The following is a 24227-nucleotide window of genomic DNA, read 5'->3' on the forward strand; positions in this document are numbered from 1 at the left end:
CTCGTTTTTTTTCTCTTCCTCTTTCCTTTGCCTAAATAGCTTTTGGTTTAATATACATGCATCTTCGATTCTCTGCTCTTGTCTTTCCTTTTTGTTTCATGTTATCCCTCTTTTTGCTATATCATATGGTACTTTGATGCCTTTTTCATGGATGATGTGTACGATTTCATTTCACCTCATGATGCGGTTAGTATGCTATCTTTTTCTTCTTTTTATATTGTACGGCGTTGAGCGATTCGGTTCTTGTTGGGTTGGGTTTAGAGGCGTTTGGTCGCGGGGATGACGGTCGCTATCCTAGATTGCATTACGTAGCATTTTAGCGAAATTGCATGTTTTTCTTCAAAATCAACCTTTGTTGATCTTGTAAGTGTGTGCGTGTGTTGTGTTCATTTCACGTTGCACGTTCATGAAAGGTAGATTATTGAAATGCCTTCATGTTATAACTTAGGCCACCCATTCGCTAGGGTCATGAAATATTGCATCTGGAGGCGCTTGAAGCTGCTCCTGCAACTCCTCTGCGAAAGCGGGATGGTTTGCATCCCAGTTCGCTTTCCACTCGAGCAATGAATCATAACTGTTGCATTGGTGCTTATTAGAGAATCTAATAGAGCTGTTGTGCGATCCAGTCCATTCGGTTGGTATTACCCCTATATCAGCTGCACACATCAAGGTCTCGCGAACATTGTCTAGGCAATGATCTGATGGGATAAGTTAGTACTGTTATATTACAAGACCATTATCCGTTGAGCTTAAAACCACATACTAATATGGCTTATGCGGAACCACTCCGGCACGAGGTTATCATCCTCGTACTGGCGGTAGTAGGGTTTATTGAAGTAGAGGGCTTTTCGGAGCTCATCCTATCGCGCCTTAGCAATCCTTTGATAGCGTAGAAGACAGTGCTATACTTACTAAACAATGCAGGTCGTGGAAGGCTTGAACAAACACGATAAATCCTTCTAGGTCGGGATCGCTGCGATATGTTCCTTTTGGGAAATATTTTTGCTCTCTAGGATCAAGACCATGATCTACACCCACTGCCTTTGGAACGAGAAATCCAATATCGCGAACTCCTAATTCTAGCCAAGCTCTGTCTACTGAGGGACTTGGCGGAGCTGACCATCTACTTGTTCCATTAACCCGATGCTCGCTGAATTGGGTTAGGATGTGGGATCTGTCAAGTTCAGGATAAACTCTTTCCACTTAAAAGTGTCAGTTTTGGTATATTTCGAGGGCATGTAAACACGTACTTCTAGGTAAGTCTAAGGAATAGGATAGGTAGCTCTGGGATTTTGTGTATCTTGCGGTAAAAACAATTGAAAGTAGATTCGTAACAATAATAGCGCATACGGCTACTAGCCATGATTGTTTTCTGAAGCGTGACGACTTCTTTGATACTTCTTCTTGGTGTAGGAGAGCAAATTTCTCGCCTTGCTCTGCGATATCTGGCAAATCATCGGAGATGGTTGACATAGTGTTAATCAATAAAGGGTGTCCGGCCGCAAGTTGCGCATAATCTCTTAAATAGCAAAAACTTTGAAATGTGAGAGATTGTTTGTAGAAAGTGAGAAGTTGAGATTGAAGAGAATCGAGTCCAACCGTAGTAGCAACGATGCCAAGCCGTCTCGTCATGAGACTTGGTGTGATGATGATGCCAATGGTATACTACAGCTCAGTTAGGCATAAACATGGCTTGGAATGCGGATACCTCGTATTGACTGACGCGGCGTGTATGCCCTACGAACAAGTGAAACGCCTTGGCTAACCGATCTACAATCGATACCGCGTTATGTAGCGCACGTTTGGTACACACACAATTTATTTACGCCCGGCGGCCGAGCCGAAAGAGCTACTAACGCTAGTCTAGCTTTACACTTCCTACGCTACGTCTTAGTCTCCTTAGCCTATATGTCTTCTTTAGCCTACTTCTTTATATAGCTTATTATCTAAATCAGAGCCCTTACTTAATACCTTAGCACGCCTCTTCTCTATCTACAATCGCTCCTCATCAAGTACTCGTAGGTTAGTATTGCTAGTAGCAGACTAGCTTAGAGTTAGTATCTCTACGAGATTCTCTAAGTATTCAACGTCTTATCTTCAGCAGCTAAAGCGCTGTCTGCTATTAGTTACACGAGGCTGCTAATAAGTTCATATTAGTATCTATAGTTTACCTAGCAGTTAGTTAGACACTAGTTTGTATCAAGTCTTCGTATTACTATTACGAATCGTATCGTCGCTCGCACTACGTCTATATCTAGCGCCCACTTCGCGTCATCTATCGCTGCTTTGCCGCCTAAGTAGAATAACATATTTCCTCTGCTTATCTGCGTGCACTACAGCATCTCTATCCGCTATATCGTCTACTTTCAGCAGTAGAATAGAAAATACTCTACCATCTCTACTACCTAGCCGCATTTATATTAGTCTGTTGTTAATACTTTAATTTAGTATCGATACGTATTTAGCTATACTATACCTATTCTAAGCTAGGTAAGTACGCTACTCTCTTTCTATAAAAGCCTATTGTAGAGTTATCGCGTATACTTTCCTAGTAGTGCTATATTAATTCGTTTAGAATATACTCCTACGTCTACTAGTATCTTCTTAGCTATACCTTACTTACGTGCTATATTATATATAGTTAATCGCATTATAGGGAGCTGTGTCTATAGCTTAGTATTTAGTCTAGTTACTATCTTCGCCTCTCGCTTAGCGAGGCTTATAAGCTTATTCTCTTCGCTTATAGGTAGCTATAGCACTATTACTATATTTCTATCTCTTCTTAGTGTTTATATAGTCTTATAGAACTAGCTAATATAGCTTTACCTAGATTGCTGCCGCAGTCTTCTAAGTATAAGCACTACTACTTTATTCCTTATTATTAGTACAATATTACGAAACCTTAGCTTTAGTAACCTGCTTAACGCTTTAGCTATTACTACTAGCTCTACTAAGTATAGGTTCTATTCCTCTCTCTTACCTAAAGTAATAGAGAAAGATTGTCTTTTATTCTTCTATATACTAATCGCGCCTCCTATACCAACTACTCTATTCTGCGCTAAGCTACTTATAGTGATACGTACTACTTAGTTCGCCTCGAGGCTCTATACCACGTTCTCTACTACTATCTACACTCTCTTCTCCTATAGTGCTAGAACGCCTAGTTAGATTGTCTCTATCTACTCTATATCTATATCTTTAAGCGCTTCTACTACTTGGAATAGCGGCGAGCGGTACTATCTTCTAAACTTTTATATCCGCGATATATTTCTTCGTAGCGGGTTCGTCTTAGGTAGCGCGTAGATATTAGTCTATAGCTTAACTACCCGCTTCTAGAACCGCTCTTATATACTTAGGATGTGCGCCTTTGCCTCTGCTACCTATGTTACTACTGTGCTAAACGTCCCTACGATCGCTTATACACCTATTCTTTACACCCTATTAATAGGTCTTACTAGCTTGTCTTTATAGGTATGCATCTATACGTTCGACGCATAGTCTACTATTAACGCGACTGTAGCTATAAACAGCTATCGCGCTACTCTAGGTAAGAGTCCTTATAGCCTCCTAAGTTCTAATACTACTTCTAGTCCCTTTGCGGCTGCTCTTATAATATACTTATAGTACTTAAGCCTAGCGTCTATAAGTACGCTAAGTATCTTAATATAGTCCTTAGGTGAGACGCTCTACCTCTTAATAATAAAGGGCTTTGTGGCACTCTTGTACGTCCTATAAGTAAAGTGGATAATAGCTGTCTTTTCTACTTTAAACGTCGCTCTACTTCTCTGTTCCTAGTCTAGTGCCTCTTAGATAATAGTATTAATACCCTCCCTATTGCTTTGCGCCGTCGGGCTGGTAACTCACATAGTGAAGTTATTAACGAACGCTATTACGCCTCTATACGTATTAATAGGTCGCTGTATGAGATTGGCGTTAAAGAAGAGAAATAAAATTAGCAATAACGGAGACCTTTGTGGTAGCTTTGCTTATAGTAGTTCTTAGGCCTTAGAAGCCTATTCGTTAACCTAAATTAACGCAGTGCGCTCTAAGCAGAATGCTTCTACCTACTTTAGCAGCTTCTATAGTATGCCTCGTGCTTTTATCCTCTATAGTAGTCTTTCCTTACACACTCTATTGTACGCTCCTTTAACATCGAAGCTAATTAGACTAATAGTCTGCTAGCCCCGCCACGCGGTATAAATCTGTTCTTAGAGTAATACTAATACTTACTTAGCTAATCGCTACTTGCGCGCTCTAAAGTGGTTGGTGGGTAGAAGCCTATATGTCTCTACTATGTGCGAGATCCTCTCTACTACTACTAACTCTAGCACTTTACCTAGAGTAGCCAATAGTGAGATTGGCCTCTACGCCTTTATAATAGTGTAGTCTTCCTTACCTAGCTTCTTAAGCAGTATAATCTTAGCGTGTCTCTATTAGCTAGGTAACACTCCCTCCTCTAGCAACTATCGGAATAGCGTAAGTACATAGTCTTTTACTACCAGCTAGACCTACTTCTATATAATAACTAGTAGTCTATCGTCTCTAGGTACTTTCTATAACTTAGCGGCGTATAGCTGTCTTTCTACCTCCTTAAGCGTAATAGTTAGCATTACTACAGGTGCTCTCTATAGCCTAGCTCCCTCGTCATTAATACTACTAGGAAGCGGAGGGAAAAAGGTATTAAGTAACTCCTCTACTTATTCTTCAAAGTTGCTTATAGTTGTCCTATCTATTCTATAAAGTGCTAGAACTGTCTTAAACGCCTCGTTGCCTGCCTTTAGATACTTAGCCACGTTCTAGATGTTGTTATTGTCCGCTAGAAAGTTATCCTAGTGCTTTCTCTTTTGTTATTAAATAGTATTATAGTACTGCTTCGACGCTCCTTTTGCCATCTCTTCTAGGTCTAGCTAAGTAACCCCTATTCGCCTTGCGGCTCTCGCTTGGTTCCTCTAGTGCGTATAGATGCGGCGTAGCTATATTAGGTTCTGCGCCTACTACCTCTTTACGTATAGTAATAGTTTAGCCCTAGGTGTTAGTGTATACACCGCCTCCAGCACCACTACTATTAGTCTGTCGGTCCTCTACTGCATCGTGCCCACTAGTAGGGTCCCGCTGAGCGCTCTAGCGATCCTATCGTTAATTGCTTTCTATAGCGCGTTCTTAAGTAGAAGCCGCTCTTATTACTATACTACTAGCATGGAGCTGTTAAAGACTGTTTCGATTATTTAGTAGTTAGAGCCGTGCTTAGTATTATAGGCGGCGTATCTTAGTACCGTATCTACCAGCTCTTTTAACGCTAGCACTAAGTTAATTATCGTCTTATACTCTCCGCACTACTATATCTTAGTACCGCGCGGGAGTAGGCTGCTAAGCGCGTGTTCCGTTATTAGATTGATAATCGGGTCTACCTCGCCCTATCTAACTAGCGTTACATCCTCTCCTCCCTATAGCTAGTTATGCTAATTGAAGTTGCTAGCTAGCACGACGTCTACTACTATACTGGCCCTTCGTCTCGTCTCTGTAATTACTCTATTTATCTTTTTGCATGCGTCTCGTAATACCTGTGGGTCTCCTCCTAGTATGTATATTAATACTACTAGAACCTAACGCTCGTGTAGCTAGATGATCGCTACTGTTAGGTCTAGCGACTCTACCCGTACCTATTCCGCTTCTACCTCTCTATTTACCCACAGTATGCTTTGTATTAGCCACCTTCCTTCTCGCTATATTAATAGCACTATCTTAGTCCACTTGTAGTAGAGTATAGGCGTCGTTAGCAGCCGACCCTAGATCCTCTGTGCATACAGCTCCTAGATAGCTACTACTACTACGTCTTGCAGCTCTTCGTCGTTCATTAAGCTATCGTGTACTTCGCCTTACTTTCTTATATTAAGCTAGATTATACAGAATGCTCTATTTATATTAAGGTAGGTATAGCATCTAATAGTTTCTGCTAAATAACTCGTGCGGTCCTCTATATAATACGCACTTTATTACTACTTCACTACAGCTCTTATAGTAGTAGCCTTCTTTAGCGTATCTCTTATATCTCTGCGCCTTTCAGCACTAAAACGCTTTATAGCCGAGCTCCTAGCAGTTATAGTATTATCCTAGCCATAGTCGCTGCTTAAATACGCTTATTATACTAGACTCTCTACCCGCGTGGAAAAAGCCTTCTATGATAAGTCTCCTTGCGTCGCTTTTCTTAGTTATATACACTACTATAGATCTATACGCCTTAGGGACGTCTCTCTTACTAAGCTACGCAATCTTAGCGACTATCGTTCCATTCTCTTCTCTAAAAGCTTCTACTACTCCTGCTCTAAGCTTATCTTTCTTGTCTAACACTGCTATCCTCTTAACGTTGTTAATCTTAACTAGGTAAAGCTTATCGCGTAGTACGCGCGAGCCTACGCCAATCTACTTTACTACTTTCTTCACTAACTAGTGCTCGTCTTCATCTCTACACGCGATCCTGATCTAGTTCTAGGTCGCATAGTTGATAGTAACCGCTCGGCATCGCTAGTTTTCTTAATTCTCTATTGTGCGTATCTCTTTTTTAACGGCTGCTCTAACTGATCCTACCAATAATCTATTATTTTCGCTATCTACCCTAAAGATGTCTATAGTAACGCTGGGCACGTCGATAGAAGCGAGGTTAGTTCTAGTAGTGTGCTGCTGGCTTGCTAGCGGCACGGCTATAGCGTTTAGTCCTACGGGTGCGCTTATAGACGCTACCTCAGCCTAGGTACGCGTACTAGAGCTTGTTGCTACGAGGTCATCAACGCGTGTCTTTAGCTCAGCGATCTCGTCAATAAGTTTCATATTATAGTCGATAATCGCTTGCTGGTTCTTTCTAATCTCTCTTGTTTCGCGCTCAAGGTTCTAGATCGTTTCATTCTGCTGCTGGATGATCTTAGTTAACGCGGTAAGTAGGTCTTTGTTGGTGGCGGTGCTCTTCCTGGCTTGACGGATGGGTTGGCTGCTTTCAATCTGGATAGTGTCGGAGTCGTCGGCTGATAGGTCTAGCTGTAATGGTCGCCTGCGGTAGTGTTCGTTTTGCTCGATAGTGTTTCTTGCGCGCCTCTTTAGTGGTGCTGGTAGCTCGGTTGGCAGGGATGTCGCTTCGCGGTCGCGGTCGCGGTCGCGTTCAGGGGTCGAGATTGCCATCTCTCCCACTCGTCCAGATCGCAAACTCCTGGGCATATACAGTAGCGTCGATTATGATTTGTTTCCGGTACTCCTTAGTGAACTACCACTTCCTATACACTCGCTTTGTTGTCTAGTCGGTGATCGCTTCTGATACAGTGATTCACGTTTGGTACACTCAGCACTATAATCGGCAGGAGGTAATTAGTAGGGCCGATGCAGCGAAAATCTCAGGATCACGAAAGAAAAGTAACCATGAACGAAATCTCAATCGTTACATTACTACGTCAAAAGCTTTTGAAACATGGTGGTTTAATAAATAACATAAGTTCTGGAGGTGGTAGTTTCTTAATGAAGCTATAAGATCCAGTAGATGTTATACTTGCGTAAATTGGACTGCCAAGTGAATCTAATTGTTGCGGAGTTTTAGTAGTGCCGAGAGTATGGTAGTAGCGTAGTTCTATGCCTATCCACCTGTGCAGCTTCTTTGGGAAAGATTAGCGTGAATACGGGATAGTGGTAGGATACTGACGTCTTGTATTACAGGGTCGTAGGCAACCCCTCGTTGTATCATCAATAGTGATAATAGCAGCATGCACATGCTAACGTGTACCAATTTGTGACAAAGATCCCTAGGTCCTAGAACTGACCAATCACCTTATTGAAATCACAGACTTCTGCCCTAAACTTGCAAGCTGATTCGTTGATTCTGGTACGCAGGGATATCCGTAACGGAGAGATACACGGTATATAGTAGGACGACGATAATAGCGGCGATAGAACCGCGGTGTGGTTTCGAACTTAGATCGGATTGAATTCTTGGCAGTTCACCTCTACCCCTGAACACAATTGCATTAAGAGTAGCGGCATTTACATTGCAAGAACAGATATATAAAAAGATGTCCCGTAACCAAATAACTCTCTACCCACTATTTTTTTACGACCAAAACTTAAGTATATCTCACCATGCGTCTATCTACCCTCTTTACTTTCACCGGTCTCTTGGCTTTGTCAGTGGCCATGCCCACTCAGCCATTGACTAGTAGGACTGAAGCTGTGGATTCCAACATCCCGATCAAACGTCAATACAGCGCTGGCAACAGCCGTCCTCAAGCGGCAGATGTCGACAACATCCCAACCAAGCGCCAGTACAGCGCCGGAAACAGCCGCCCTCAAGCAGCGGACGCGGATAATATTCCGACCAAGCGCCAATACAGCGCTGGCAACAGTCGTCCTCAAGCAGCAGACGCGGACAACATCCCAACTATTTAGGGTATCGATCTTGTAAGTGTGTGAGAGAGTTGTCTTGATATCTCATTATGTGTTCATGGAAAGTAGCTAAGTTATCTTCTCCATTACAGACGCGGCCTCTTCGGATCTACCTAGCTTTTGTAGAATCGCAACATATATTTCCAAGCAATTCTGCGTTGTGGGGTGCTCTTTGCCCAATGCCTTTACCGCCAGCCCTAGTGTTTCTAGGAACATTTGTTCTATCTCCTCGTATTTGCACGTATCCAGTAGCACTCGTGCTAGATTACCCATTCCAGTCAGAGTAATTGGGTGCTCCTTGCCAAAGGTTTTCTTTGCTAGCGCTAGTGAATCTCGACAAATCTGTTCCGCCTCTTCGTACCTATCTAATTCCCACAGTAACTTTGCTAGGCTGTTCATAGTGCCTATAGTGTGTGGGTGCTCCTTTCCAAAGACTTTGTTCGTTATCGCTAGGATTTCTTGGAATATCTGCTCCGCCTCTTCATTCTTGTCTAGATCAGAGAACAATGACCCTAGGTTGCCCAAAGTATGTATAGTGTCTTCATGCTCCTTTCCAAAGTCCTTTTCGTTCAATGCTAGGATCAGTCGATATTCCTTCTCTGCCTCTTCGACATAGCCCTGGTACCTTAGCGTAGTTGCTAGGTCATTTCTTACTCTTCTTGCCCATAGATTCTCTTGGCCGCCGCAAGTCTTTTCATTTAGCACTATTGCCTCTCTAAAGGTCGCTTCTGCTTCTCTGTATCGACATCGATTCAATATTGCTATTCCCAGCAAACCCTTGTTATTTGCAGTGCCTGGATTCTCTTCACCAAATAAACTGACTGCTCTAACCAGCATCTGACGGTATGTTCCCTCCGCCGCCCTGTAGCGTCCCAGCATCAATTCACATCCTCCTACCCGCTCAAGAAGCTCCAATCCTATATCTTGCTCGAAGATTTCAGGTACACCCATGACATATTTGGCATGAGGCAAGTATGGCGTCCACATTTCTCTGGTTCTGTAATCTCCATTCGGCACAATCTCTTCCAATCTGTCAATAGTCCTTTTCACCTACACGAGCCACTGATTCTGTGATTTCAACCAGCCCCGCATTGCCAAGTGCACTAGTGGATGAATATTGAATGATCTCTTCAGCATTTGCGTCTGCTCTTGCTGAAATGCGTGCTCATCCCGTATAAACCTTCGCTCAGTAATGAAAGCGTATGCTTTTAGGGTTCCAATGGCCTTCGTTTGTTTTAGCTGTGATTCTTCGACCGGCAGCATTGACTCTGGTATATCGTTATTTGCTGTACATGCCATGAATGACAGGTATTCGGCTGCTAGTTCATCGCGAGACGTGATTTGGTCGAATGAAATGTACCAAGTTGTTGCGATCGGATTTTTCATTTCTTGGTACCTTCCTTGGTCTTGGAACTCTTCACTGAGAAGCTGAGTCGCCTGTTGCTCACTCGCTCGATACAGCTGTATATATTCGGAGAGCTGGATGTCGTTCTGGTTGATGAATGCTGCCGCCTGGACGATTGCGAGGGCGAGGCAAGTGAGCATATCGAGAAATTCATCAGCGATTACCTCATCCTCGACCAGGTGTTGGTACTTTTCGAACAGGCGTGTTCTCAAGACCTCCTTAGCATCTTCCCTGTCGAACATGCCTAGCTCTATGACGTTGTTTGCAGCTAAGTTGTGTGCGGCCTTTACAACTCGGGTGGTAAAAATGAGAGAGCCTTTTTGGCTGTATGGAAGATAGTCGATCAGCCGATCCCCGTCTTTCCCTCCTTTAAGTGGGCTAAAGAGTATACTGTCGTCATCTGCATTGTCAACAATCACCAGCCACTGCCCAAAACTTTCGTCGCTCAGCCTTGCCTTTACAAGTGTCTTGACATCGGCCTTAGCATCCGTGATGTCAGGTATGCGAAGGAGCAGTCCTATCTCTCGGTATGCCTGTTCAAAGTCTGCTTGGCTGATCGCAGGCACCCAGAACACAGCACGCTGAGGCTGCTGCTCCCGCGTTCGATAAGCTATCTCAAGAGCGAGAGCTGTCTTCCCGCAACCACCAAGGCCGTATACAGCATATCGACAGCAACCTTCCGAGAGTATGTGGGCATTGAGTAGGGCAAGCTGTTTCCCGCGACCAACAAAGGTCTGTGGCCTAGGTAGTGGAACAAGCCATGGCTCTGTAATGGGCGAGCATGGTGCACGTGGGTCGTATTAACAGTTCAACGTTGTATTTCCATGTTCCTACTTGACTATTCACATCAAACAGATCTGCTACTGAGCTTCAGGTTGCCCTTTCATGTCTTTGACTGTGGCTGGCTGGATTCTGCATAACAGCTCCCTAGTGAACGCAGCCGCATTACCAGCTGCATGCGCTCTCCACAAGTCATTTTTGTGCGAATCTGCGTAATTAGAGATGCCACGGACAACAAGGCATCGTCTGCTCGCATCAACACCTGCCGCTTCCATTTCCACACAAAGCGCTCCATTGCATCGCGCTCTAATCTTGTCACGTAGCTCGGCGTCCTGGATAACTGCGTTACCAGTAGCAATCCTCCCTTGGTGAAAGACTAGCGTTTCCAGGTTCTCCTCGGTTCGTTGGGGGCGTTCAACCAGTTTGCTTGCATCGCAATCTTTGCATCCAGATCCGTAGCTGCCAACATGGTGATGTTCAGCCCTGAAGAGTTTATCATTCTCGAGGCCCGGATGGGCAAATTTCTTCGCTCGCTTCGTGCGCTGCAACCTCCGAAGTTGGACCTCGAAAGTAGTTTTTCCCATTTCGTGATCGCTAGCAAGGATGCTGAGTGCTTGGGTAAGTCTCCAATCTGGGTTTTGTATTGTGCCCACCATATGAAATTCTCCGTCAACTTTAGCTTTACCTCTCTCGTGGTATACACACGCTGGTCCGTCGTCACCAGGCCATCCCACAACCACATCTCCAAGGTGAATATCATCCAGAGGTTCGTCAGGGACTTCTTCGCGGGGGATACCACCGCCAACACCCACGAGCACCGCCATGCGAATATTAGGGAATGTCTTGAACATAGGCCCCGTTAAGCGCCCAGCGTTGACATTACCTGTCCCTCCCTGTGGGCAAGTCGCAACAACGACTGCGTGTCCACTAATAGTACCGCATAAGTAAGTATTTTCATCATAGTGGGTATCGTAAGGCGGTGTTGGGTGCTCTTCGTCAAGCATCAGCCTTGCAGGCAAAAGCTCGAGGTCGGCGACGGGGCATATCCAAGCGACATGGTAATCTGCGCAGCTGGCGGGCGTACTGCCAGACATCACTGGTGAAGGTATGACTTGAGTTGAAAGGAAGGCGGTACTATGTTAAAGAGACGTGTTGTTTCAGCGAAGATGAATGTGTATAGCAAGGCAATGTTGCTTCAGCCTTGTCGCATTGATTCTGCATGATCGACCTATTTCAGCCTATTGCATTAGAGTAGTGTCTCAGCCTTCAACGCAGGATCGTGCGCCGCATACTACTAGCTGCGCCACATGTTATTCTGTTCGTTGGTTACTCCGGGCGCTTCTATCGCAAATCATAGCCAAAGTAGTGATTAGGCTTGGGATTAGTATGCATGAAGGATCAAAGCCCTGCTTCCTAGGCTTCTGAAATATCTAAGTGATTTTTCCTTCCTGTAGCTTCTACCTGTTCACACCCATCTTTACTCCAACATGGCCCAGTTACCCGTCCACAACGTGCCTCAAGGTCTAACAAGCAGAACGCACGACATGTTTCTCAATGCATGGACAGCCAGCACCGCCGACAAAAATACTACGTTGCACAGCTTCCGTCGATTTAAAACTGCGCATCTACTAAATTTGCGTTTCCTAGAAGATGAAATTGCCCAAATGGACTATGATCTGTACCAAGCAGGTTTCAGCCTCGAACTGCCCATCTCTTCGTGCGATAGGCTTGGTCTCAAGCATGGCAGCAGAGATCCTAAATTTACCACGATCGACCAAGTAATCACTCGAAAATTTATTAAAAAGCTCCGCAGTCTTTTGCAAGAATATGGTACATACACACCCTCCAAACTACACATCAAATACCCCCGCTAACACGAAATTCGGATGCAAAAAGACGGAGCCCTCGATGCCTTCAACAAAATCATGATGATGGAAACAATTTCCTTGCTCGACGACGAGATACTCTCCGATCAGCGTACGGACATCGGCCTAGAAGGGAAGTACAAGACGAGAATGATACGAGTAGATCTCGGAACGCGAGCGCGCACCGATCCGTTCCAGCGCTGGCTCCACAAGGCCCTGCGCCTCTTCAGGTTATGGAAGCTGTCGAGAAAATCCCAGGACACCACCGAAGAACTGGGCACCACTAAAGAACCGGACAAAAGTTGGATCAAGCGTTTCTACGACCGTTACGGCCAACGGTTGTACCCAGATAGTACCATTTTTATAGCCGAGATCACCGGGCGTCTACTCACTGCAGCATTTACAGCCGTGTTTCTCATTGCTCCTTTGGTTATTCTATCGCACGAGCCATCTAAAAACGTTCAGTTGGCGATTATTGCGGCGTGGATACTGGTGCTGTCATTTCTCGTGTCGCTCTTCCTCAAAGTGACCAGTTTCGAAATGATGGCTGTGGCAGCAGCTTACGCTGCTATTCTATCTGTTTTCGTATCCAACGCACCTGCAGATAACAGGACGAGTGTAGGCTAGTTACCACGAGGACGCTGCACATGTACAATAGGCGTGTATATTTCAGTTAGATACTTCCAGGGCTACCTCTTCTTCCAAGCAAAAGTAATATCGCAAACCCCCCCTATTTCAATCAGCAGATACAAATCCACTAGCACAAGCGAAGCTGCAAGGAATAGAGCGTTATGAGAATAAAGTTTGTTTATTCGAAAAAAAAATAAGAAAACTCGAGTCAGGATGATTGCACTCGGTCAACTACGCTACACTAATAATTCTCTAAGCACGCTTTCCCGTCTAACCGAGCATGGGGGACAACACTAAACAGTCCTGTGCTATAATCACACATACACACACACACAAACCTACTTCTCTGCTTCATCGACTCCCATCTCGCTTCACCTCCCATATACCAAGTACACACAAAAGAAAAAATGGGGGCCGGACGTTTAGAAAGCGAGAGCCTTCATGCCGCGCTTAACGGGCATGTTGGCGAGGTTGGCACGGCGCAGACGTGGAGAAGTGAGGAAGCCGACTGGTAGCTTGATGGTTGCTTCGCCGGCCGCTTCTTGTTGCTGTTCCTGCGCGGCGGGCGCTTCGGTGGGCGCTTCGGCGGGCGCTTCAGCAGGTGTCTCAGCGGGGGCGGAGGCTTCGGCTTCACTCTTGTTGTCTTGTGCAGCGTCCTCAGCGGGCTTCTCAGCGGGCTTTTCAGCTTGAGCAGCCTGGTCAGCCTCCTCTTGCTTCTTCTTTTCCTCCTCGGCGGCCTTCTTGTCAGCTTCCTCCTGCTTCTTCTGTTCCTCTGCAGCCTTCTTCTCCTCTTCCTGAGCAGCCTTGTCGGCCTCTTCCTTGGCCTTCTTCTCTTCCTCGGCCTTCTTCTTCTCCTCTTCAGCTGCCTTCTTCTGCTCCTCTTCGGCTGCTTTCTTCTGCTCCTCTTCGGCCTTCTTCTTCTCTTCCTCGGCAGCGCCGGTTTCAGCAGGCGCTGCAGGAGTGCTCATGGCCGGGGAAGCAGTCATGTTGGCAGCACCAGTAGCCTCTGCAGCCTGATCCATAATCAGAGAGAAGCTTTCGGTGACCTCAGCAGCAGGGGGAGCAGATGACGTAGGCGGTGCAGCTTCACTACCATTCATACCACCAGCGGCTGGGGGCATCTCAGCAGCAGGAGGTGGAGATGGCATTTCAGCGGGAGCATGAGGCATCTTGGCAGGAGGAGTCATCTCAGCAGCAGGAGGCATCTCAGCAGCAGGTGGAGGTGCCATTGTATGAGCAGCAGGTGGTGGTGGCATCTCCGCAGCAGGAGGTGGAGGGGGTGCCATTGTGTGAGCAGGGGGTGGGGGTGGCATCTCGGCGGGAGGAGGTGGTGGTGACATCTCGGCAGCGGGAGGAGGGGGCATAACATGTGTAGGGGCTGGGGCAGGAGTTTCGTGGGGCATGGCAGCAGGTGGTGGTGGAGGTGGAGGAAGAGTGGCAGCTGGAGCCTCTGTCTTCATGGCCATGGAGATGCTGGCCAATTCTCGTGAGACGTGCATAGCTTCCATGGCATCAGCTGATGCCTTGTGGGCAGCGTCCTTTGCTTTCTCCGATGCAACGTGCATGGATTCCATGGCTGCTGCAGCTTCCTGGTGTGCCTTTTCCTTTGCTTCGGCTTCTGCTTGGTGCATAGCCTCCATCTGCTTAGCGGCCTCTTGGTGGGCCTTCTCCTTCGCCTCTGCCTCTGCCTGGTGCATGGCCTCCATCTGCTTAGCAGCCTCTTGATGAGCTTTTTCTTTGGCCTCCGCTTGAGCTGCATGCATTGATTCCATAGCATCCGCAGCAGCTTTGCCAGGATCAACTCCTGCTGGGGGTGCTGGTGCAGCCTCTGCAGGCATTTGGGTGCGCGCGACGACGCGGGTAGGCTTGAGGTTTGCGTCCGGGAGCAGCTGTACGTTCCTTGGTAGAGGACCGGCGGCTACGGCCGCAGCCGAAAGGAGAGTGAGTAGTGGGTAAATAGTCTTCATTATGAATGGTCGATTTCTTTTTTTGTTTCCCTGAAAGGACTGGATGCGGATCACCGGGTGTCTGTGTATTACAATGGTAAAATGAAGGAATGAAGAGCACAGCTCAACAATGATTAAAATATGAGTGCTCGGCACTGTTGAAAAGAAGGTAAGGGACTTGAAGACGGCGTTGATGAAGGAGATGACAAAATCTACAAGGCGCCGGGCCTTTCGTGTTATATGTACTTTGGGCTGTTGCAAAGGAACAAGGCCGAATCGGAACATCCATCTGGGAGCAAAAACATTACGTGGAGCCAGTGTAAACTTGCAAGTGTTTGATCTCGGTCTCCTGGCCGCATTCTCTGCATAGCCATGATGCCTTGAGGCACCAGGGCGACCAGACAAGGCAACCGAAAGGTAATCTCCCCACTCTTCTCCAACATGTACAGCTGCCACTCTGCCGTCTAGCCGCAAGTGATGGTGCTTGGCACGAACCTGCTAGGGTAAAACCCATGTGCTCAATGAGGCCTTGGGCGACGAGGCCCAATCAGAGGCGTTAGATACCAGCCACCATGCCAAGAGCGCGACTTCAGCGGTGGAAGTCTTGGCCTGACAGGAACTGTCGGAGAATACGTAGCAAGTCCAGATGCAGGAATATTGCAGTGTTGAGGCTCTGTTGGTCGATGCCATAAGGCCTATGCGCGTTAGGGATGTGAGGCGAATAAGGTTTCAACGTTCCAGAACGAGCAACGGCCCGCATGTCCTGACAGCCTCGAACCCCAGGCCCAAGCCATCGTCCCTGCCAGAGGCCGATGTTGATGTCAGTGGTTCTAGCTCTTGGAGGTTCCTGAGGGTCTCCCAGGTCCCTGTTCGTGTTTGCAAAACCTGTTGTAGCAAAGTGCCTGGTTTCAGCGCACGCCACGCCGCCGGTTGCGACCTCATCCGAAGTCAGGCAGTGGGATACAAGCGAATGAAGTTTTTTTTTCTTTTCTCGGTGGTCGGCATGCGTTGCCGGAGGAGCTGATGAGATCGAGGAAGCAGAGACCAGGTTGTTGTGATGCTGGCGCGATGCGATGATAGCAAGCTGTAACTGCCTAGTATACCACAGAGCAAAGAGGAGCAGGTCAGGCAACCTTGCTCATTTCTCCCATGAAGAAGTAACCAAATCTTTCATGGCGATTACACAGAACCATCGCTCGAGACAAAACGGCATTTTGAAGATGTCGCGCAATATTCTCCGCATGCGATGGCGATCGAGGATCCTCAGTCCGAGGGCACGGGCCTTGTGCAGCCGTTGGGGCCAGACCTACGTACTAGTACTACCAATCATCGCATACTCGGCCTCGGAATTCATATTCGCAACAAGGGTAGCACAAAATCTGTCCTGGAACCGCTCGTTTTAGCCCTTGGAAATCACGGTAAAGCATAAAGTTTTATTTCTTCGGGAACAACCCATAATCATGCGTGGCGGTATGTCCACCTTCTACTTATGCTCGCGACCAGGCCTGTCCTTTGTCAAACAATGTGGGAAATCTCGGTATGAGGAGTCAAACGCACCCAATGCACCCAAAAATAAGGTTTGCGCCCGTCTGATTGGATGGCCGTCTTCATGCCTTCAAAGAGTTTTACCATGCCAATGCCAGTAAGACCGTTCTTAAATGGCTCTAGTCTGAGTTGTAGTCCTCCCCAAGTCGACCCATCTAGTCTTTTAAGAAGGGTAGCAAACATATACCGCATTTATGGAACGTAGAATGATCGGTGAAGAATTATTGTTTCTTCTGTTCAACGCGGATGTTGGAACCAGCAATGCTCTTGCGGAGCCACAATAGTTTGGCAAACGTATTCGCAAAGCATGAAACCTTACAACTCTAACTCTCGAGAGGTCTCGCTATATTATTCCAGCCTTGAGTATATCGGAAGCGGAGTTGTTTCCTAGACGTCCTTAGACGAGAAGGCACCCATCGTCTAACAGTTAGTGTTACCCAAAGATGGGACAGAGGTTTCGGTACAAAAAGGTAGTGTGGTGGATACCTCAAACAAACTCAAAGGTCTGCTGACTATCGTCCGTCAAGTATCCGTCTCTGAATAGCTCTCCATCCATCAACCCAAAGATGAAGCCACCGCCAACGACTTGATGACGGCCACCTGACGGCCGTACGATAGTGGGGTATGGGCATCCCGCGACAATGCAGATATCGTCCGCTACCAAAACACCACGGGTTGCAAAGCCTATGTAGCCCTTCTCCGTGACTATTAAGCTTTTACTATAGGCCCAGCCCCTGATCCTTCGCCTCATAGGCTCAAGGTTGACGCATTTTGAAGGAATTTTCCATTCTATATCTGCTTGGAAAGTGTCAGGGTATGATTCAGATCCCCAAAAAGGCGCCATACGTTGTTGTGGGGTCATTGCAAGGAAAGCACTATGGTCTTTAGCGTCCTTGTATGGCTCAAGCAGATGATCGATGGCTCCGGTAACTGCCGCAAATCGCAAGCTCATCGAGATTTCGTCTGGAACAGATTCAAAGAGGGCCATGAGATTGTTTTGTTCAACAAAAGCCTGGAATCGCCCATGCAACAAGGGTTTTTCCTTCCTACAGTCTAGTATCCAGTGCAAAAACGTACGGATGTCATACATGGAAATTTGGTATTGAAATCCATCGACGGAGCAATATCCGAGGATACTACAGCAAAGTGCTTGGAGAAAGGTAGTACCCGTGGGATGAGACATGGTGATATTGGACACGATGAAATCAAGTAAAGCGTCTGTCGTCTGTTGAGGAGTCGAGAACTGGACGACTGATTGGACGGTATCTACTACACACCCAGAGGTCCGTAGCAACTGAGGAGAAGTTGTGGGGAAGATTCTTGCTTTCCATCCCCCATGGGCATGCACTCCAATCCAGTCTAAATTGGTAAATTCGATGTAATCTGTGCGAAAATTTGGCGTCCAGGACGGCAGATTCGGGACGTAGGGATCGATATTGCTGTCTGGGTCTTGTCGAAGGACAAGACGTCCGCTTTGTTCAGCGACGTTTTTAACTAACTCTACAAACACTTGAGCTGCTGGCTTGGTGTAGTCGACGGTGACAGGAATAGGACCTTCACAAAAACCCAAAATGCCGTAGATTTTGTCGCGGGGGTCTGTAGCATCACATAGCATCAAGGTTGATACTACATCAAGGATGTTTCCCAGATTGGCTAACCGTAGTTCAAGCGCGGGAGGTAAGGTAAGTTCCCACAAAGCAGTAAGGGTCTCGTTGGTAATGTCTTTCCACCGAATGCTTTGGCATCGAATGCCACTGATTATGTCCCCGAAAACCATCATCATATTGAATGATATAGACACCGAGCCGGAAAGCATTGATACTTTGGGTGGAAGAACGAGCTCTTGATGAACCCAAGTCCTATACCAGTATGATCTAGAAAATACCAAATTCATATCTAGAATATCAGACATGACCAAGGCCGATTTACCGTCCCGAAGATTCTGGGCAACGTAATCCTGGAGGCAAAAGAACATTTGGTCGCACTGGCCCTTACCGAATTTGATAGTGAATTGATCAATGTCCTCAACACGCTCGGTAAAATCCCCGACGAAACCGCGGATGAGGGAAAATGTGCGTTCAGCGCTACCGTCGTCATCTTCACCCAGCCATGCGTAAGTAAGCGTGGTCTTGGAATACAGTCTGCTCATCATGGCCACCTGGGTACTCCTTTCATCAAGATCTTGCTGGTTGATGCACACTGCGTCGACCCATAGGATGACTTCTGATTCGGACTGACGGATGCGCTGTAGTGCGGCTTCGAGGTTGTGGGTAACCTGGACTCTGATACCATTGACTATAATGGGTTTGGTGATGTCCCTTTGGCCCCATTCATAGGATAGAGCCTTGTATGATGGTTCTTCAACAAGGCTGACAGTGAAGAGCTGGCACGAGATGATGCTTTGCGGGATGTTTGTGGGATGTATGCGAAGAAGTCGAAATTCTTCTCGGGTTGGGTCAAGCGGTTGGTAAAGTGAGGTGTTTGCCATCTGGATAGCTTATGGCGTGGAGAGACAGCTGCAGTTTTCATGTTTTCGTGGAAGCGGGGCGCTCAGATTCTTAATAGCCAGCGCTGTCAGGGCGTATTGGGGCGGCTTCGGTTTCTTCGTATGTCAGGCAGGATGGCTGTGTACATACGCCCACGCGATGGAACAGTGTGGCGGTGCATCTGGGAAATGATTGCACAGCCACCAAACATCACCACAGCATCTGTTATCAACGACTGCACCAGTCAAGCACAAGATGCCAACTTGTATCGCCTACAATCGCGGCCAAGCATCACATATAAAGGAACGGCTGATTCCTCCGCAAACCCACCCTGCAGTTCAAAATGGCCATCCGCGTCTACCCCGCGACTCCTTCTGTTGCCCCACGTCTTGCTAGTATTCATGTATCAGCCTTCTCTTCCAACCGGCTCATGCGCGCCATCTATCCTACGCAAGCGATCTGGACGGCATTTGAATGCGCCGTAGAAGAAAAGCTAATCGCCGACATGCTTGATGAGAGGACGAGTGTGGTGGTTGCACAGTCTACAGATATGGAAAAGGACGGTGGAGGAGAGATAGTAGGATTTGCAGTGTGGTGTCTGGCTTGTGTAGAAGAAAAGGAGGATGAAAGAAGCAGCGGTGGCAAAAAGACATATACAGCACCGCGTTGGAACCTACCAGAGGGGACAGATTGGGACATTTTGAATGCATGGAGAGCTGCTGCTGCGAAAGTCGCGGACAGTACTATTGGAGATTGTCGGCATTACGGTAAGCATACGTGTCATGTTTCGTTTCCAACTGACTCTTGGTAATGTCGGTCTCTACAGAACTATCCTGGATCGCCGTATCACCGAACCACGGCCGCCAAGGCGTGGGCAGAATGCTACTTGACTGGGGCCTCGACACATGCAACAAGCAACGGGTTCCTGCGTACTTGGAAAGCACTGTGGAGGCAGCCGAGACATTTTATGCAAAAGTTGGATTTAGGGAAAAGGGGAGAATTCAGTTGGTGGTCAAAGGCGAGTTGTACGAGGAAGTTGCTTGTGTATATGAGCCCAGTGGTATGCAAGACGAGGATGACGCGAGGCTGAGATGAAGAGCCGCGTGAGGATACTACTCAGCTTCCAAAACACATCCAGTCCGCCTAGACGATAATGACGAATACAGCAATCCAGCAATCAGGGTGGATCGATAAGCACCAGGTGCCCACAGATGGTCAGTTATTCAGAAGATCTGCGTAGGCTATGATCTCTTGAAGGGGTCCTCGCTAAAGATGCGATCTGCTCGGGATCGGTTTTCGAGTGCCGGGACGCGCCATGAGGTGCGTCATGGGCATGCTAGCGGAACAAGCTTCCCTGCTGGGACGCAGGGGATCTCGTTTGTTGGTTCAGTCAGGTACTATTTCCAGATAACTGAAAAGATCTTCAGCAACATGCAGGATTCGCCTCCGGGACGGATGGAATGGGTTTAGGACATTGTGTAATATTTCGTCATGTTGAGGTGACTGCTGCGAAGAAGGTTTTCTCCGTACTCTACATGCTAATTGTACCTAGGCACATGGAGCAATAGACGACGTGCTAACACGACAGTACACACGGCGCATGCCCGTTCAACTCGCCCAGCCAGGGCGGCTATGATATCTGTGCAAGGCAGCACATTTGCGCGTGACCGTTACGGCGAGTGCATTTGCAAATTGAGGCGGTCTACGACACTCGTTTCTGTGTAGCAGAAATACCGCATACACACATGTTGCTGTGTACATAGTACATGCTAGTTCAAACCCCTTGGGTGCACGTCGCGGAGAGGCCATGGCCAGGGACTGTGTGGATCCCGCGATGCTTCTAGAGCGTGCTCTAACTTGCTGCTGACACGGTGGCAGCGCAGCCAAGGAGGGATCAAAGGGGCATTTGGACCAGTGCTGGCCGTCGCAGGCCCCACGGGGACTCGCGTCGTCGAGTCGGGGGTGAGGGCGAGTGTGCCGGCGGGTGGTGGTGAGATGGATTTTTTCCGCAGAACATGTCGGGTGTCGCTGACTTTAGCCCGCCTGCTGGTGGCAGTGGCCAATCAGCGAATCCATGACACACAGATTTCCACTTTTAGCCGGGCCCGTTGCATCACCCGTGACCGACGTCGCCGCCTTTGACTTCGAGATTGCTCGCAGACTTCTCCTTTCGGCGCTTCCCAAGCATCGCTACCATCTCTTGATCCATTCTTCGGATCCACCGCCAGGTCGCGCCCGCGACGCACTGGTCCTTTGGGTTCGCATCGACGGCCGCAAACGCTGTTGGGCCCATGAGGTAACGCCGGCGACGGCTCACTGCCCAAGCCCTGGGCACCCAGCACCATGCCGATATATGCTCGACTTCCCCTCCGACCACAGCTGCCCTCATTCCTTTGGTCTACACAATAGCACATTCTCTTCGTTGCCATCTCCCCTTCCGGGCGCCCCGTCTCCCCGCAATGGAACCCACTTCGTCCCATTCGTCTGATCGCACAAACGTCGATGCTCACGAGCTCGACCACCTTGCCCCCACCTACCCAACACCCTCAGTACAGCCTGAGCAGGCGACGGGCAGGACACGAGTGCGCTTCAACAGCTCGGCCAATGTTGAAGTCCCCATTTCTCCCCAGCTCGAGCCCAGCAATGAGCCCGTCCAAGGGCCCAATTCGGGACAAAACACTGTCGACCAGCACACGGCCGACGCCGAAGAGCTACTCAATGCCCACAATGCCCGCCTTGCACATGCCGAAGCCGCACGTGCTGAGAGTTCAGAAGGTCATGCTTTTAGTGACACCGACTCGGAAGGCGGCTATGCCGTGACAGGCAACAACAATGGAGGCATCTTCTATCAGATCCTGCAGACATACAAGAACCCCGTGCCTGCCTTTCCCGACGCCGCCTCCGAGCACAGCAACGCCACCCCTCCCCATCCGGTCTCTTCCTCTGGCGCCAACACGCCAAAACGGAAATGGTACAATGCCAACAAACCCATCCAGTCCACCGACACACTGGCGACTCTGATTGGTGCTTCGGCCAAGTTGGCCAACCCCAAAGATGAAAAGAAAGACCCCGCTCTGCGGCCACGCCAGCACAAGCGGACGGCCAGTGGTGGCATTGTTGCAAAAGTCTGGAAGGCCAAAGAAGACCAGGATGCCAAGATCAAGATTCATGTGGCCAACATCCTCAAGCGACAGCAATACATTATTCGCATGTGTCGTGCTCTCATGCTTTTTGGCGCACCTACTCATCGCCTCGAGGAATATCTTGCCATGACAGCAAAGGTTCTCGAGATTAACAGCCAGTTTCTCTACATCCCTGGTTGTATGATCATTTCCTTCGACGACAACCTTACCCATACCGCCGAAGTCAAGATTGTCCGCACTGCCCAGGGCGTCAACCTGGCTAAGCTCAAAGATACCCATGAGATCTACAAGGAGGTCTTGCATGACGTCATCAGTCTCGACGAAGCTCTTGCCCGCCTCGACACCGTCATCAACGCAAAAGACCGTCATCCCGTCTGGTTGACCGTCATCATGTACGGCTTGGCCAGCGCGGCCGTTTCCGTCTTCTTCTCAGCACGCTTCATTGACATGCCTGTTATCCTCGCTCTTGGTATGGTTCTGGGCGTGCTCCAATTGGTCATCGCTCCACTATCCAAGACGTACAGCACTGTTTTCGAGATCACGGCTACCATTCTCATGAGCTTCCTTGCTCGTGCTTTTGGCAGCATCAACAATGGAAATCTCTTCTGTTTCTCAGCCATTGCACAGAGCGCCATCGCCTTGATCCTGCCTGGGTGGCTGGTCCTGAGCTCTGCCCTCGAACTCCAGTCCCGTGCCATTGTGCCTGGCTCCATCCGACTCGTCTTTGCCATCATCTACTCTCTCTTTTTGGGATATGGCATAACCGTCGGCACGGCCATCTACGGTGCTATCGATAGCAATGCCACCAACGCGACCCAATGCCAGGAACCCCTGCACCCATACTGGAGCTTCCTCTTCGTTCCTCTTTATGTCTTCTTCACGACTTTCACCGTACAAGCAAAGTACAAGCAAATGCCTGCCATGATCATCATTGCATTCGCTGGCTACTTGGTCAACTTCTACGCCAGCAAGAAATTCTCGTCTTCTGCCCCAATCGCATACACGTTCGGTGCCTTCACCGTCGGTGTTTTGGCCAACCTCTACAGTCGACTGCGCCACGGAGTTGCCGCTGCTGTCCTCCTACCCGCTGTCTATGTACAGGTCCCTGGATCTCTTGCATCAAGTGGGAGTATCAACTCTGCTCTGAAAACCGCGTCCGCCTTGATCAAAGGCGCAGCAGGAGCGGCTGATGTAAGACACTTGGTAGCATCTCAAATGATCAATTCTAACGCAAATCAGTCGAGTCCCGATAGTTTGAACGCTATTGTCTTCAACGTTGCAGCTTCCATGATCCAGATTGCCATTGGCATTACTGTCGGCTTGTTCATGGCGGCCCTCCTCGTCTACCCCATGGGCAAACGACGGAGCGGTCTGTGGACTCTGTAGAGTATACCTTTTGATTTCTTTTTTCTTGTTCTGCATAGCGATACGGCGTCCTGGAAAACTAAAAGCGAAGGCATTTGGGGGAATTTGCATGCTAATCACGAGTAGTTGTCAACACTACCACGTTCAATCTGGTCGGTGCCTCATGGCAATGCGTGGTGTCGAGGTGAAGTGTGAAGGTAAGCCCCATTGCAGCTACGGTCGATTCCAGCGCAACCTCCGAGCAACCTTCGGCCGCCTTGCAACAACCATCCTCTATCCCGGCAGCCGTTGCGACATACCAAACCCATCTGGCCACCCCCCACAGCCTTCGCATCATATATCCTCCCGGTTATTCCCGCAGCCTTTGCGAAATCCTCCGCCCGATCACCTAGCAACTCTTGCCTAAGCCATCCACCTGGTAATTCCCAAAGCTCTTTACCGTATACCAACCTGGATAATCCCATAACCTTGGAGACCTTGCCCTTTTGGAAACCCCTTGGAGCGCCCCCCCCCCCCCGTGGAATCCCGGACTCTTTTTTGAATGCCCTTGCGATTTGGTTTCTTTCCTCGGCCTACCCTTAGGTTGCTTTTCCCTTGCGCCAATATACTTACTTTAGGGCCTGCGATTACCGATTGCGACATGT

General features: G+C 48.1%; 8 protein-coding genes across 8 annotated transcripts; 3 read left to right on the plus strand and 5 right to left on the minus strand.

Annotated features, from left to right (window-relative positions):
* Positions 1-416: 416 nt before the first annotated feature.
* On the minus strand, positions 417-1553 carry PSV08DRAFT_316596 (uncharacterized protein). Its single transcript, XM_014218646.2, has 4 exons — positions 1251-1553; positions 913-1202; positions 764-860; positions 417-698 (listed from the first exon to the last, which is right to left on the minus strand). The coding sequence occupies exons 1-4, from the start codon at positions 1471-1473 to the stop codon at positions 445-447; spliced, it is 864 nt and encodes a 287-aa protein (XP_014074121.1). The 5' UTR covers positions 1474-1553; the 3' UTR covers positions 417-444.
* A 5223-nt stretch (positions 1554-6776) lies between these two features.
* On the minus strand, positions 6777-7170 carry PSV08DRAFT_364109 (uncharacterized protein; the record flags this gene model as incomplete). Its single annotated transcript, XM_014218645.2, has 1 exon — positions 6777-7170. The coding sequence occupies one exon, from the start codon at positions 7168-7170 to the stop codon at positions 6886-6888; it is 285 nt and encodes a 94-aa protein (XP_014074120.2). The 3' UTR covers positions 6777-6885.
* Positions 7171-8077: 907 nt separating this feature from the next.
* PSV08DRAFT_411191 (uncharacterized protein) lies at positions 8078-11812 on the minus strand. The gene is made up of 5 exons (XM_066093881.1): positions 10760-11812; positions 9482-10564; positions 9195-9448; positions 8554-8957; positions 8078-8430 (listed from the first exon to the last, which is right to left on the minus strand). The coding sequence occupies exons 1-5, from the start codon at positions 11695-11697 to the stop codon at positions 8161-8163; spliced, it is 2949 nt and encodes a 982-aa protein (XP_065948641.1). The 5' UTR covers positions 11698-11812; the 3' UTR covers positions 8078-8160.
* Positions 11813-12147: 335 nt separating this feature from the next.
* Positions 12148-13117, plus strand: PSV08DRAFT_378170 (uncharacterized protein; the record flags this gene model as incomplete). Its single annotated transcript, XM_014218643.2, has 3 exons — positions 12148-12433; positions 12500-12781; positions 12818-13117. The coding sequence occupies 3 exons, from the start codon at positions 12148-12150 to the stop codon at positions 13093-13095; spliced, it is 846 nt and encodes a 281-aa protein (XP_014074118.1). The 3' UTR covers positions 13096-13117.
* Positions 13118-13520: 403 nt separating this feature from the next.
* On the minus strand, positions 13521-15065 carry PSV08DRAFT_378175 (uncharacterized protein; the record flags this gene model as incomplete). Its single annotated transcript, XM_014218642.1, has 1 exon — positions 13521-15065. The coding sequence occupies one exon, from the start codon at positions 15063-15065 to the stop codon at positions 13521-13523; it is 1545 nt and encodes a 514-aa protein (XP_014074117.1).
* A 2011-nt stretch (positions 15066-17076) lies between these two features.
* PSV08DRAFT_227374 (heterokaryon incompatibility protein-domain-containing protein) lies at positions 17077-19118 on the minus strand (the record flags this gene model as incomplete). Its single annotated transcript, XM_014218641.1, has 2 exons — positions 18345-19118; positions 17077-17948 (listed from the first exon to the last, which is right to left on the minus strand). The coding sequence occupies exons 1-2, from the start codon at positions 19075-19077 to the stop codon at positions 17077-17079; spliced, it is 1605 nt and encodes a 534-aa protein (XP_014074116.1). The 5' UTR covers positions 19078-19118.
* A 221-nt stretch (positions 19119-19339) lies between these two features.
* PSV08DRAFT_364114 (acyl-CoA N-acyltransferase) lies at positions 19340-20521 on the plus strand. Its single transcript, XM_014218640.2, has 2 exons — positions 19340-19842; positions 19902-20521. The coding sequence occupies exons 1-2, from the start codon at positions 19419-19421 to the stop codon at positions 20168-20170; spliced, it is 693 nt and encodes a 230-aa protein (XP_014074115.1). The 5' UTR covers positions 19340-19418; the 3' UTR covers positions 20171-20521.
* Positions 20522-21534: 1013 nt separating this feature from the next.
* PSV08DRAFT_411195 (uncharacterized protein) lies at positions 21535-23716 on the plus strand (the record flags this gene model as incomplete). Its single annotated transcript, XM_014218639.1, has 2 exons — positions 21535-23409; positions 23458-23716. 2 exons carry the CDS (start codon positions 21535-21537, stop codon positions 23602-23604), a joined length of 2022 nt encoding a protein of 673 aa, XP_014074114.1. The 3' UTR covers positions 23605-23716.
* Between the last annotated feature and the right edge of the window lie 511 nt (positions 23717-24227).

Source organism: Bipolaris maydis (genome assembly GCF_028858645.1).
Source record: "Bipolaris maydis strain C4 unplaced genomic scaffold PSV08scaffold_11, whole genome shotgun sequence".
Taxonomy (NCBI): domain Eukaryota; kingdom Fungi; phylum Ascomycota; class Dothideomycetes; order Pleosporales; family Pleosporaceae; genus Bipolaris; species Bipolaris maydis.

Coding starts and splice junctions, on each gene's coding strand:
- PSV08DRAFT_411191 (XM_066093881.1), bottom strand. CDS start 11,697: ATGTCTGGCAGTACGCCCGCCAGCTGCGCAGATTACCATGTCGCTTGG. Junction 9,449..9,481: donor TGGTTGAAATCACAGAATCA/GTGGCTCGTGTA, acceptor GACTATTGACAG/ATTGGAAGAGATTGTGCCGA. Junction 8,958..9,194: donor AGGCACTGCAAATAACAAGG/GTTTGCTGGGAA, acceptor AGGAGCATGAAG/ACACTATACATACTTTGGGC.
- PSV08DRAFT_316596 (XM_014218646.2), bottom strand. CDS start 1,473: ATGTCAACCATCTCCGATGATTTGCCAGATATCGCAGAGCAAGGCGAG. Junction 1,203..1,250: donor TTCCTTAGACTTACCTAGAA/GTACGTGTTTAC, acceptor GACACTTTTAAG/TGGAAAGAGTTTATCCTGAA. Junction 861..912: donor TCCACGACCTGCATTGTTTA/GTAAGTATAGCA, acceptor AAGGCGCGATAG/GATGAGCTCCGAAAAGCCCT.
- PSV08DRAFT_364114 (XM_014218640.2), top strand. CDS start 19,419: ATGGCCATCCGCGTCTACCCCGCGACTCCTTCTGTTGCCCCACGTCTT. Junction 19,843..19,901: donor TGGAGATTGTCGGCATTACG/GTAAGCATACGT, acceptor CGGTCTCTACAG/AACTATCCTGGATCGCCGTA.